A 14,397-nucleotide genomic window follows, 5' to 3' on the forward strand; every position below is an offset into this window, starting at 1 on the left:
AGGGCAGCACAATGTTACCTCAAACAGCAAATGCAGCCCCACTGCATGGCATCCATCACGTGATATTAAAAACGTGGAGTCTTGCCCTAGGGATTTCTGAAATCAGCTTATGTTGTAATGAATGACAACTTGGAGTATTCGCATACAGGTTTTTCCTCTTGATCTGATTAAATTTATAATGGACTTCATATACAAGTACTGTGGTTTTTTTTTGTGTGTGTGTGTGTGTGTGTGTTTTTCCTGTCTGGTGACTTATTCTACAGTAGGTAGAGATTATTATTTTTTTTCCTTTGAATGAAACAGAGTAGGAAAAAGAAAGCAATTAAGATTTCTCCCCAGTAAAGAAATATATGGCTCTCATACACCTGGAGAACATCTGGCAAGAATATAGCAATACTTGAGATTTACACCTTCGTGTGCCAATGCAGGAGGTACGTCATCAATTTTGTAAGCAATATCGTTCTTTCTGTCCTCTAAGGTAGCTAGCAAAACTTTCCAGGTGACCGTTGTCTAATCTTATGGCAATAGTATCAGTGGTCCATTATAATGAAAGAGTAAAGTATTCCTGTTGGAAACAAGTCTAAAAAAAGCGCATGTGAGACGATTATTTCAGGAAGCCTTAAGTAGGCTATGCTGTTGCATAGCAACAGAAGCAGGCAGTCCTTAGACTCCAAAGCAGTCAGCAGACACATGGGAGCAGAATGCAGAAATGATGGAAACCTTGAAAAATGTAAGGCTGAGAGTAAGGGAAACTGAAGTGAAGTGATGTGCAATATAGAATGCGAATGTATCGTGGGAGAAATAATAAATTGAACTGCTTTTAAGTCAAACTGAAATGCTGTCAGCTAAACTGGGCTTTTTTTCTTTTTTTTTTTTTTGTAGCTTCTAGATAGTCATTAAAAAAACGGCAGAATGTCTGCTGGCTGGGAAAGCTAATTCAAATGTAAAGTAGATGTTAAATGCCTACCACAAGAAAAAAAAATGCATGGAGATGTTGGATTTTTTTATTGACAAGCCAAAAGTTGATGAAATACACTTTGAATGAAATATTGATTAAGGTATTGTGGCACAAATTGGTTATTATTAAAAAGCTATTTGTCTCACGTTCACAGGTCTCCAAGTTGGCCTATGGTATTTATCTAAGCAGATACTGAGAAATAGTGTCATTGGGTGTATTCTTGGCAAACTCCAAGCCTGCATGTGAAATGTGAGATCTCAGCAGAAGCACATTGTAGTTTAGCAACTTTGCAAGAGGTAATTTGTTTTTTATTAAAAACAAATAAAGGAGCCAGTATTTAATATTTGGTAGCACACAGTTGTGGATGATCATGCCAACAGAAAGACAAATTTCCTTCCTTTCAGTGCTGTTTTTATCACTGCCCTAGAAGATACAGTAATAAGCTGAAGCTCTTCTGTTCTGGATGCTGCAACACATACTTTGATGGTGAGTCATGACTGCATGATTTTAAAAGGTAGTCACATGCAGTTGAGCTATTGCACCAGAACCTGCTGAAAAGATTATTGATATAACAAATCTCTCCAGTAGATTAATGTATTAAAGATTTGAGGAAAGTGTCTTGGAAGGGGACTGTTTTTTAAAATGCTAAGAAAGAGTTTAAGGATTTATGAACTGGAGCATTTATGTATCTTGAATACTGTTAACTAGACTATACATTGCACTGAAACATTAAAGAATCAGAGTAAATAGGTCTGGAAGAAACCTCTTAAAAGTGTCGATGCATCCTCCATTCCACACAGGATCAATATATAATCCTTTATAGATGTTGTCATGATACTGGTATTTAGACACTTTCTTTTTGTTGTTCTAACTGAATGCTTTCTTCTTCTTCTTATGTTATCTACAAGCTGATACTGTAAGATGCTGTAAACATATCAATCAAATTGTCAGAATGCAGAACATCACAAAATGCAAACTTTGATTCACTTGGGAACAGGAGCAATGTAACAAGAAGGATGACTATTAAGTGAAATCTCTTGCAGTGAGATTAAAAGGCAGAAGGCTTTCTAAAATTATATTGAACGAGATTGTCTTAGAGGAAAACGGCATTGGAATGATAGAGTATTGCCTGGAAATACAGTATATGCTGTAAGTATGTTAGATTGTTGTCCAGTGCTGAGAAGTGGAATTAGTCTATTCCAGGGAAGGATAATAAAAGTATTTTTAAGACAGAGTCATACAGGAGCAGGAAAGCAGTATCTGTTTTCATAACAAATAGGCTTCATGATATTAAAAACAGTCTTTTTCTTGAGTAGCAATAGAAGGGTGCCATAAAAAGAATTATTTTTAAATATTGTAGGCACCGGACCACATTATCCTCCTATTGTAAGATGTCTGAAGTCTCTTCCTCTGCTTCCCTTCTCCTAAAATACATACAGTCTCTTCATTCAACTCAGCAGCCCTGTGTGAAGTCCTTGACTCAGATTAGCCCAAGGTTCCTCTTGGTAGAGTAGCTGGAGGGATCTACCACGGTGGAAGCTATCTTCCTGATTGTTCAGGTTTGACTAGTTTCTTTAACCAAACTCACAGTTCTCAAAGGCAATTGCTGCTTCCCCTCACCTGTTTTTTGTTTTCCTGGTATTGTCCCCGAGACAGAGTACTCTTTTGGATGATACCTCCACACCTGAAGTCTAATTCTTCACACCCATATCGTGGGTTTTGTAATTCCACTGTATTTCTCCAACCCAGAAGATACATAGATAACTGTTGGCAGTGCTGGCTAATATATTTTTGCTAATCATTACCTTTACTGACATTTTAAAACAATGAAGAGCAAGGTTCACATTAGTTCTTACCCTTGCATAGCAAAGCTAGGTATTTGGTCAGTTTGAGTATATGTTAGTATGGCAGAGGCAATCTGTTATTTGGCTTGTAGCTAGCTAAAGGTCATAAATCTTTGTGCTAGTTTCATTGTTCACTTTTAGGATTTGCAGCAACTATAGTGGATGGGTATTATTTTGGAATCTTCAGCCATTCAGATCTATAATTCAGCTGCATGTTTCAGCCATCAGAAGTGAATTTAAGTTTTCTTGCACCATGGAACTATTTCTTAAAAAACACAGCCAGGTTCCATTTAACTGGAAAAGTACACAGCCGTGTGCTGCATGTTGTCTGTGTGCCACTTCTTGTTTGATTTTATATTTTACCATGAGAATCAAGTAGTCTTTTTTTTTTTTTTAATCTCTCTCACTTGAACCTCAAAAGCATACTAATAAAGTAATAACTAGCAAGGTATATATCTGCAGAGGAAAATCATATCAAGGGGGATAGGTCATTTGTGGATAAGCATTTAAATGTGCAGAATTTAAAAACTTAGACCAGAAGAATTCTTTTAGATCATCTAGAGTAGGTTGAATGTAATTTAACCTGTATATATAGTAAAGATCTCAGCTTACCCGTTGGACTTTTTTTCTACTCAGTAGGAAGAGATAAGCACATTGAAGATGCTAAGTTGCATTCATTCTAAAACAAATGCTTAATACAGATTGAATGAATCACCTCATATAAGTACCTACCTACATATGTATGCACAGGCATTTAAAATTAGTCAGTAAGTCTCATTTTGTCCCTTCCAAAGTACTACGCTTCTGTCAAAAATTGGAAGTTTGACTTTGATAGCAAATCATTTCTCTGAGTGTCTTCCACATTATCACCAGTAAACTGGTTGTTTAAAAAGTTCATAATAGTCTGCAGGTAATTCACAGTGCTATTTTGCTATTACACTTTCAGTTAAAAATCGGCTAAATCTTAAAAAAAAAAAAAAGTTGAGAGTTGCCTATAAGGATTACAGTGGTTCACAGCAGTCTAGTCCAAAAAATCTGCAGACTACCAATCAAGACAGTTCAGGTTTTTTGTTCTTTTTTCCCCCCATAAAGCCATATAGATACTGTTGTATGTAGCAGTGAATAGAGAAGATGTGGCTGTTTCAGAAACGCTCATTACAGTGCTTATAACAAGTTCTTGAAAAGAATAGGTATCAGAGACTCAGCTACGTTTTCTAATGAGAATTGTGTTGGTCAATACCTTTAATGTACTGTCCGTGCAGGTTAGCACTTGTGTGTTCAAGAGAAAGAACTTGCTTGCAGCATTAAAGGCAAGGTTAGGAAGATACAGAGATGCTTCATGAGCAAAGCCCACGTGACTTCCTTCCCTTCAGTAAAAGTCCTGCTGCATCTACTCTTGTTTCTGCAGAAAGGAAGATCGAACTGAAATTAAGTGGTAGATGAGAGACCAAATCCTTATGGTCATGGGAATCGTGGATTTTGCTCAAGCGTAGACAGAGTATTAAAATATCTGGCCTGTAGTTCTGTAGATCTCTTTAGGCAGGCTATACTAAAACATCACTTTCCCAGAAGGGAAACATTGATTGTCTTTTTGAATGATCTCTTCACGTTTGTTATGGGCTTAAGGATATCCAACTTCATAATGCTTTTTTAATGCAGATTTAAAGCAGTTTCTGAATTTGTTCTGGTTGAAAAAGTCTAGGATAGTAATGTTTGCTCTGTTTTTATTGTCTTACCGGTTGAGTTTCCTTGTAATTTCCATTAAGGTATTTCCAGGACTAGGAGTACTATATATATTGTGTTCACAGTAAAAATATGTAACTGTCAAAAAGGTAAGTGACCTATTGTACATCTCTCTTATAGAGGCAGTCACTTCAGAAGCATCAGACAAAATACATAGTCAATTTTCAAGCTGAAGATTAAAATGCTGTGCAGCTCATAAGGTGGCATGGAAATTCATATTCCCTTTAAGTGATAGCCCTCTCACTAAAAGCTTGTTTGGCTTTCAGGAGTTAACACTGATTGCTCAACTGTGTGTCTGTGCAAAAACAGTGCTCTTCTATAGCAAGATAAATCATCTCTCATGAAAAAAGTGTACTTCTATTTAGTTGTTGCTCTGTTTCATTTGTTTTCAACAAAACAGACCATGAATTAGATGGAAATCTTAAAAGTGTGCAGGGTGCTGTGGAATAGAGCTATCTCCTCACTGGAAAGAGCCCTGTCTCTAAGCTAAGGCTAGATTTGGAACCAAAATTTATTTTAAAAGCATAATTATACACCTTCTCTAAAACAGACATGCTATTAAATGACAAGTTCTCTTGGCTTTTTTTGTTCTCTTATGAAAGCTGAATATAGATAATTATATTTAAATAATGTGCTGATCGTGATACAACATTTAGCAGCCAAAGCCTGAGAGAGTTTTATTTGAAAATCCCTTATTCAACCCCATCATTAAGCATGTATGGAGAAAGAGGAGGAGTAAACGTTGAAGGATTGTACCTCCTAGTCTTACACTGCAGCTTCACCAAGAAAATGGCAGCTCCCCGGTGCTAGCGGGCAACATATGACAAGTCCTCTAGACAAGCCACGTGTCAAGTGCTCATTCTTACTGTCATCTTTTTTAAAATAAAACATCCTTGCTAATTGATATATTTTTTTAATTAAATGCTTTTGTAGTTCTTCTAGGTAGATAGTCCCTTAAAAATATTAAATTCAGCAACTCTAGGTACTTATAGCCCCAAAACTACAGAGGCTCAATTTATGTTGGTATCTCACATAATTTCTGTTCTTTCACTTCCAAACTCTTGATAACAATGTCACCATGTAAAACCTTGTTTCATTGAGTTATTATGGGATCTAGTCAAACTGGGATTTCATTTATGAAAGCCATCACTAAGTTTTAGATTTTTTTAATTGTTCTTTCAACAGAGCTGAAGTACATAGAAGAAGGAAAACAGCTGCAGAAATTTGACAGTTACCTTAAGAAACTTGGTGGATGTGTTATATATAGCATGGAAATGGAAAACTTAACAGAGGAGTTGGATTGTGGAGTGTTCAGGGAGCCTTCTGAAAACATAAATACCGATTCATTCTGTGTGTATTAAATTACACTGTTCTTGTCATCCTTCTTTACTCCTCCTGAGTTCTCCGGTTAGTAATTCTACTCTTCATGATGCTTACCAGTAAAAACTATACATTCATAGGATATAGAAGTAGGTCCTTTGCAGGTTTACTTGTTATTTTAAAAATAACAAAGATGTGTTATTACACGGGCTAAAATCCAAGACAGCAAGTCTCCTGTGATCATGCTATGCCTGTTTATTTTCTTCCTCTTCCTCATGCTCTATAATTGTTTAAGAGCCTACAAGAAATTTTCAACACAACTTCCTTTGGGAGTAAGGAGTTGGGAGGTGAAAGAGGCAGAAGTCAAGATACCCATATTTCTAAAGTTTTATGAAACTAGGAAGCTGAGGAAAAGAAGGATGCTATATGAAAATCTCCAGTGCTGCAGTTCAAATTCTAAACTTGTCATGCAGAACGCTGTGGGAAAGGGAAAGCGCAGCTGTGGCAGACTTCAGATGGTATCTTACCACTCACCACGTTTTCCAGCCCTGTGGCAGCAGGTTTCATTACGTTCTTACGCTCACACAACTGCATTCTTGTTCTTGTTTCTGCTTTCTTTAGCTTGCTGGTTCAGTTGGCAGAAGCGGTAAGGTTTGCAGCCTTCTTGTTTCAGTTCAATACCATGCAGTAAAATACTGTTTTTACAACTTCAAATAAATAAACACTAGAAATAACGGGACCGGGACCACAATCTTTTATGCAGGAGTATCTGTCAATGCAATTAGGAAATTCAAATTACATTTCACAGAATTATTAGCAAACTCTATTCCTTCCACAGAGAATAAACAAAAAAGGTTTTTTGGAGTGAATGGTAATTCCTTAATGACTGGTTCAGTGAATGTATTAGAGACTGCTGGGCATTGCGCCATTCACTGGAAGGGGAGCTCTCGGCTGATGTCAGTGGAGTTCCATATTTATGCAGTAATGTCTCAAGATAATGCCAATACACAACAGAATGGTGTTTGACATTTAAGAGAAGATGCAGACAGGAAAACTTGGAAGTGTTAATAAATGTATGTTTGGTAACATTATTTTTTTGATCTGAATGTTGTTAGTAATGCCATATTGAGCCTATAGAAAACAAGCCTTTAAAATAAAGGTTCTTCGCAAGCAGATTTTTGTATGGCTTTATAGCTTGTTTCATAGCTAAAATTAAATTAGCAAGCCTGAGAATTCCCCAGGTGCTCACCTTGTTTTATGGAGTGTTTCATGAAGAATATAATCTCTCCGAAGAGTATTCTGTGCAGTGCAAACTTTGTACAGTCTGGGGAATTGCTCACGGAGTACAGCATTCCTTGTCTTGCTGCCCTTAGAGCTGTATAGCCTGTTTCATCTCAGCCATAGACTTCTCTGCTCATTCTGTGCCTGATGCACTGATACGCAGCTGCCAAAGTTATGAAAGAATATTCTTCTGTGGTGTTTTTTTTGGTTAGTTTGGTTTGGTTTTTGTTTTATTTCTTTCTTTCTATTTTTTTGTTTTGTTTTTCACCCTCACTAAATGAAATCAGTAACTTGGCAGGAGTGGTAGCAGTGATGACTTTGGACACATGCTGTACTACGGACAAAATCCAAGCTGCACGCTGCTGACTTACAGGTCTTGTACCTCCTTTTCTGCAAGCCCACTGCAATAACAGGAATGAATAAACATAACTCCAGTAAGTTTCACTTCAGACCTTTTGCATTCTGATCTAGCTGCATGATATTTTTCAGGGAACAGGTCCTCACTGTTTCTCTTCACTTTTGGATGTTACGTGCTTCATTACCCCATCATTGATATATTTGGTGCCTGCTGCGCCTCGGGGGAAGAACAAATGGTAGATGTCTCATTTCCTTCAGTATTCTTGCAGTGTTTCAAAAAGGGAGCAAGGAAGAAATGTGCATACTCTCATGCTCATGAAGGCATTTGTTAATTGAGAGGCGCCACACCATTTTATGTTTGTCAGGCAGGCTTTCAGTCAGTGCTGACCTCTTTCACTTCCATGGATGCTTGTTGTTAGGTTTTAGCTTTTTATTTTTTTTAAAGTAGTTTCCTGTTTCATAGTGATTGTTCATAGGAGAAAAATTATCCTGTCGGCCATCGAGTGTTTGACATGGGACACCAAAGCTTGATAGCCCTGAACTTCTTTTTAAATACGTCACTCTTGCAATGATACTTGATATAGTTATATTTAGTCTAAATAAAATACGGTTTAGAACCCTTTTTTGACTTCTCAGACAACTCCTATGTACACCCTCAGACAGCTGACTGAAGTTTGGGAGGTAAGGAATAGCATGAGGATGAAGAATGGTCAGAATTTGTGAAGATTGTTCAGAACTAAGTGTGGGAATGAGTTGGCTGTTGTGTATCTATTTAAACGAGAGTTTATACAAAAAAAAATGTTTTATTTTTATTTAAAGAGAGAAAGTCAAATCTTTTGCTGCTGCTAGTGTTTGATGACTTTAGGGGCTTCTTCAGTGGCCAGCGAGTGCATATAGTAGGATCTGGATAAAAACATTTGTACACTCTATGCAAATGTGAATATTAAGCTTCTCTGGAAATAACAGCTAAGCCTTCTCACTGCATGCAGTTGCGTGCAGTGTTTCCTTTATGGCCATTTTCTCTCTCTGCAGTATACAAAACCAGAGAAGTACTGCTTAGAAATGAAGGCTGTGGGGGTGCTGCTTCTGTTCCATGGTTCCCTAGTGCTGCTTTTCTTCAGAATGCTGCTCTGCCAGAAAGCTTCCCTGATCTCCCTCCTACATCCAAACATAAAATGTGAGGGATGTTGCATTTGAAGCATGGTAATCTAGTTTTTTGCAGAAAGCCTTAGACGAATGCAAATGGAACTACAGTAAAAGTGGGATCAGCAAAAGAAAGTGTTCTCCCTGCAAGGTTTATAGTTACATTTCTATAATTTGGGGAAAATAAAAATAAAAATCAATCCAGTAGGTTTGAGCTATAGCAGATATTCCAGCAGGGGTGCATATCTTTCTCTTCCTGAGTGTGAAATACAAGCTTCCTTGTATCTTCGGCAGATCTCACATCAAGGTGTATCATCACATTATTCCATAATGACATGAGAAATATTTATTTTCCAATGGAAAAACAGTTCTGAGCTATATCTAGGTTACAGAGCCTAGCTTTTTAATCCTGCATTAGTTTAGCTCTTCTTGTAGTTGGTTAGCCTGTCTGCACTCATCTCAGTGACTCTATGGTAACACATTGACCTTGGTGCAGCTACCACACAAAATTAAATTCATTGAGTCTGAAGAGGTGTATATACAATGCTGAAATTAACTGTACTACAGGAAAGGAAAATGCAGTAAACATCTCTGTGCCTGTGCACAAGCATGCAGGTCTACGTGCAAAGTGATTTGTGGTTTCTTAATCCTTATGCTCTGCTTTTGTGTAGAGAAGAACTTTGTTCCACCCCCTACCTACCTCCTAGTTCCTAGCTAATATCAAAAGCAGAGATGGCTCTATAGAGAAGTTATGTTGCTGAGGTCATTGCTTTTATAAAGTACTCACTAGTGTTTTATGAAGTATATTATAAATGAAGTTGTTTAAAATACTGCTGAATACAGATTGCATAAAATCCACGCACATTTTTTTCTTTCCATTCCGTTTCAGCTCTAGTTTCTCCAAATGTTTAGATTGAGGCATCTCCTTTTGTTGATTACTGCATATACCCAGTCTACTCCACAATGAGAGCCCTCTAGTTCTTCTATTCTCCTTTCATAACATCATCTGTTTTTCTGGTGTTCTGAGTGTTGGTATTTTCTTTTCTCTCATCCAGGTACTGCTATGTGGATATTTGTTAGCAATGACTGATGTGGAATCTACATATGCAGACTTTATTGCTTCAGGAAGAACAGGTAGAAGAAATGCACTACATGACATACTTGTGTCCTCTCCGGGTGGGAACTCTAGTGAACTAGCCTTAAAGTTATCAGAGCTTGATATAAACAAAGCAGGTGAGTACATTTTGCTTTTCTAGTGTATTTATTTAAGACTTAAGATGAAAAACATAGTACACAAAAAATGGCTTATGTGCATACGTTATTCCCTTGTCCCTCAACAACAATTTTTTTTTCTGAAACTAATATGAGCAGGGGTTGCCTGCAATAAGAAGCCCAGTTTTCATAAAAGAGACGGGTTCTTATTTGCAAACACAACATACTACTAAAACAAGAAAATGCTTTCTGCAGTGAGTGGCTAGCGCATGTCCACGTTAGGATAAATTTTATAAAAAAATAAGTATAACAAAGAAAATAAGGAAGTCTTAATTAATACCCAACTTTTCATAGTATCCTTTAAAGGAAGCTCCTTGGTTCGAAGCCTGTAGGAGAGGCCGTGTGTCTGCTTAAATGTTTGCAGAGGTTAGTTTTGTTTTCCTCTGCCAGAGGGACAGATCAATAGCAATTCATTGATGTTTCTTTCATTTGTATCTTTGTTTCCAGATTATGTTGATGCTTTGTCCTTCTTTTAAGGCAATTAAATCTTATACAGTCCTAAATCTTACTCCACCTCTAATGTTAACAAAATTTTTAGCTGGTTATGCACCTTCAGCTGAGAGAAAGGAGGGACAGTGTATGGTGAAAGGCTTTAGATTAAATAAAAACAGTAATATGGCTGTGTATTTATTTTAATGTTATTTGGGTAGACGTTAATGAATGGATCTCTCAAATACTTGAAAGGCCTTTTCAGATCTTGGGAAAGGAGTCTTAAGCTTATTTTAATAACAGTAGAAGAATATAGACACAGCAAAAAAACTGTTGATAAGCAGTCGTCCTCTTTTGTGCACATATTTTTCTGAGAGAAAAAGGCAAGAGTTCTGAGAGGCAGTCTCATCACTGGACAATCAGATGTGGCAGTAAGATGTTCAGATGGTTGTGGTGCTCTTTGGGGGGTGGTTCCTTTTTGGCTTTACCAGACTAACATATATCCTAGGTCATTCCTTCTGCTGTTGCCCTTGGGCCTATATTCTAGATGCACGTGCTTCTAGTTCTGCAGGGCATTTATTTTTCTTTCTGTTTAAAACGAAAAGTGTTATTAATACATGAGCATGCATGTAGGTGTGACTATTTGTTCTAATGTGTGGATATGTCTAAAATGTTGGACAAATACACAAAGTAGGTGGTATTTGACTTGCATAGTGCCAACCTTCCTCCCTGCTTTATTTCTTCAGTCTCAAATTTACACTTATCAAAATTATTTTCTAAACGGACAAGATGAAACATACACACAATTCCTACTTTTCAGTTAGCTGTTAGGATTGATTATTAGCCAGAACTGTGTTCTTTTGTGAGCTATAAAAAGAATGTGAGTTTGTACTTGTAATATATGTCAGTATGCATTTTGCACATGCAGTTAGCTCTGTAGCATTGAGAATGGTTTAAATAACTGTTATCCTAAACGTTAATACATTATTCAGGAGTCTTTTTTTTTTTTCTTGCAGACCTTTTTTGCAGCTTGGGTAACTGTTAATCATTGCAGAAAAGTATACAGAGTTGCTCATAAAATTACATTAGGTGGTAGATACACAAAAATGCCAGCATACTTCTTTGGGAGTGCAGTTTTAATTAGACACAATGAAAATATACTTAACGTTTGTATTGTTAGTACACCTTGGTGCCAGACAAAAGCCTCCAAACCACAAATATTGGAAAATGCATTGCATTATCATTCCTATGAGTATTACTGTATTATCCTGTCATGTCCTTCCAAACTGAAGAGAGGATGAAAAATATTTTGCATCCCCAATTCCAGTTCAGATTACATTAGGGCTTGCGGGATGTAGATTTGCATCACACCTGATGGGGTTAAGAGAAAAACAAATGTTTAGGGGTTACATCTTATTTCTTTCAAGGTATATGTCAATGAAACACCTTATGCTAAGTGGTACCTAATTATACAAATACGTACACCAAGTTTTGATTCTTTTTTTCTTTTTATCTTATTTTTATTACAGCTATATACATATTCTTGCAAAAATGCAAGCACAATTGCACAGTTTTCAACTGCACAGACTAATGACAGAGTAGGATAATGGAGATGAAGAAAAACAAAGGTATTATAAAATATATGTAAATTAAGCTACCCAAGCATATTTAGTATATCCACTTTGAAAAGCATGCAGATACATTTCCTGTTAAGACCAGAAACAGCTTTGAACAACAATAGGCAGTGAGGCCTTGTTCGAAGGCAATGAATTTTCTGTCACGCACTATTTGATACCTGAAGTGAGTGGTGGTTGTCCCCTCAGTGATAAGCCAACTACAGCTAAACCAAAGTTGGCTGCATATAATGGCTGTATAATATTCTCTCTTCAGTACAATTACAGTATTCTTTGTCCATAATAAGTTAACGACCTTCTAATATTCATATTCATGGAGTAAACATATCTACCAAAGAGTGTACTTCGAAATACAGGTTTCAGATTCTCTTTGGCAATGCATTTTATATGAACTTAGTAGAAGCCCAGTGTACATCTGATGAGTAGAAAAATGCAATAAAAATCATGGGACATCTTTATCCTTAGTCTTGACTGAAGGGAAGAGAAAGATTTTGGTAGGGAAGTCATCAGGTACTCCAGATACCTGCTTAACTTTCTCTCTGAGTATACACTGCAACTCCAAGAAACTTTATGTTCAGACGATCTTAGAGGTGATCATAGCTAAATAATGTAGTAAGGTGAAAATATAATGAAGAATGAAGACCAATCTCTGCAAGTTTAATCTCTAAAACAAGCTGCTAGTTTTCCAGGGGTCTGGAGATATGCCAGAGAATTCAGTGCAGAACTGGGAAGGAGGCTTCCTTGTAAGAGCTGTGGTGGTCCAGCCATCTACAAAAAATGGGGATAGTGGAGGTGTTACAGTACCGCACTGGAATGAAGGACAGATTGTAGAAGTTTGTCATTAAAAGTGATTTTAGATCACAGTAGAAATGTTTAAGGTGTAACCTGGAGAGAAAAAAAAAAAAAAAGGCTGGACATTAACAGAACTAATAACTGTTGCTAGCTAACCAACTCTCACAACTGTACTATGGCTTAAAGTATTTTATTATTTGGCAAGGTTTTGTTTTGTTTTAATACTAACTGTTGGAATCAAAATGCTGCATAAAAATCACAATTCTTTCTTCTAAGAGATTATAGCAATCATGTTTTGAAGGAAGAATAGTTCCAGAATGTGTTTAGTGAATTTTTGGATTCTCCAAGCCTATTTTAAGTTTTTTAGTAAGGGAACTCTGTCAGCAGAAGACAACTTTGTAGTACCAAGAAAGTGTATTGTAGATTAAATAGATGTAGACTTGTGAGTTTTTCAGTGAGTTTATGAGAGCTTACTTGTGAGGGTTGACTTTGAAGAACTGGCAGATTAAAATTCTAGCGCTCTTTCTTTAAATTCTTGTGCACTACATTTAATGTTTAGGTAGTGAAATATCTAGACTTTGTGTCAAGGATGATTCTTCTTTTAAACACAAATACATGCAAGTATTTTTCTCTTTGAGTTGTTGTTTGTATTTTTGTTTTGCTTTTAAATAAAAATCCTTTCAGGAAAGCTTGAGTTGCTTGGATAGTATGAGGGGTATTAAAAACTCCTTAGTTGTCAGTATCAATAGAGGATGGAGCAGGTAAAAAGGAATCAAAAATGAAATTCCACTCATCTGTTCTTTTATCGTATCAGAACAAATGTAGGAGGCTTTGTAGAAAGTGCTTGGACAACTTGGGCAAAAGGGATTTCTGTCCAATAGGAAATCATAGTGTGTAGATCAATCACTGGAAACCTTTGAGATGTGGGAGACAAGAAGGAGAAATAAGGAGAGTTTTCTTAGAAAGTGGATTGCAAAGCAAATTGTTATTTATAACTTAACCCTCAGTAAACAGAACAAACATCACTGTTTTAGTGGGTTAATCAACCTTCCATACAACTTCTCATCAGACTGAATTTGGTAATTACCAATAACTTCAGAGGCAGTTTGCAGCATAAGTATTTAGTCCATTCACAAAACAGAGTTATCAAGTCCGAATGTTTTGCAATGTTCTTTTTTCCATTACCAATATGCTATTTCTTCTGTGTAGAAAAGAGAAGGTATTTACAGAGTTTGTTTCTATACGCAGAAATAAGGCTGTTGAGGCACAGTTTACTTTAAAATGAGGAAATGATAAATATCTGTGCTGAGAATCCTACCCTTATGCTAAAGACCTGGGTTCAAATAGTACAGTAACCTATGAAAAAAGGTATAGACTTAAAAATTAAGATTAACTACTGCCTCCTTTGACCTCTTGCAACTTTGTCCTTGGAATTGTCTTCCCTTAACTTTTGTGTTAAGCCAGATCAATGCAAATGATTCAGAATTCCTCCAAGATACAGGGTACATCTAAATCTTTAAATTATTTCTTTACTGTTACGTACCGATACCTAATTATTGTAGCGTTCAGAGATCTGTGGCATATTAGCACATAGCTTTCAGCCATCTGGACCTGCTAGGTCTTT

The 14,397-nt window shown here is 36.6% G+C and overlaps 1 protein-coding gene and 1 long non-coding RNA gene across 4 annotated transcripts in view; one reads left to right on the forward strand and one right to left on the reverse strand.

Annotated features, from left to right (window-relative positions):
* Window positions 1-14,397, forward strand: part of PKIA (cAMP-dependent protein kinase inhibitor alpha) — a 43,314-nt gene that overhangs the window by 25,775 nt on the left and 3,142 nt on the right. For both annotated transcript variants that reach the window (XM_013172433.3, XM_048068276.2), the window contains exon 2: window positions 9,702-9,879. In XM_013172433.3, coding sequence (XP_013027887.1) covers window positions 9,729-9,879 — 151 coding nt within the window. In that variant the 5' untranslated portion in view covers window positions 9,702-9,728. The remainder of the gene's footprint in view (window positions 1-9,701; window positions 9,880-14,397) is intronic.
* Window positions 12,448-14,397, reverse strand: part of LOC106030577 (uncharacterized) — a 45,956-nt gene continuing 44,006 nt past the window's right edge. For both annotated transcript variants that reach the window (XR_007165039.2, XR_010829731.1), the window contains one exon: window positions 12,448-12,749. This is a non-coding gene — a long non-coding RNA (uncharacterized lncRNA). The remainder of the gene's footprint in view (window positions 12,750-14,397) is intronic.

Source organism: Anser cygnoides, chromosome 2 (genome assembly GCF_040182565.1).
Source record: "Anser cygnoides isolate HZ-2024a breed goose chromosome 2, Taihu_goose_T2T_genome, whole genome shotgun sequence".
NCBI classification, from domain to species: domain Eukaryota; kingdom Metazoa; phylum Chordata; class Aves; order Anseriformes; family Anatidae; genus Anser; species Anser cygnoides.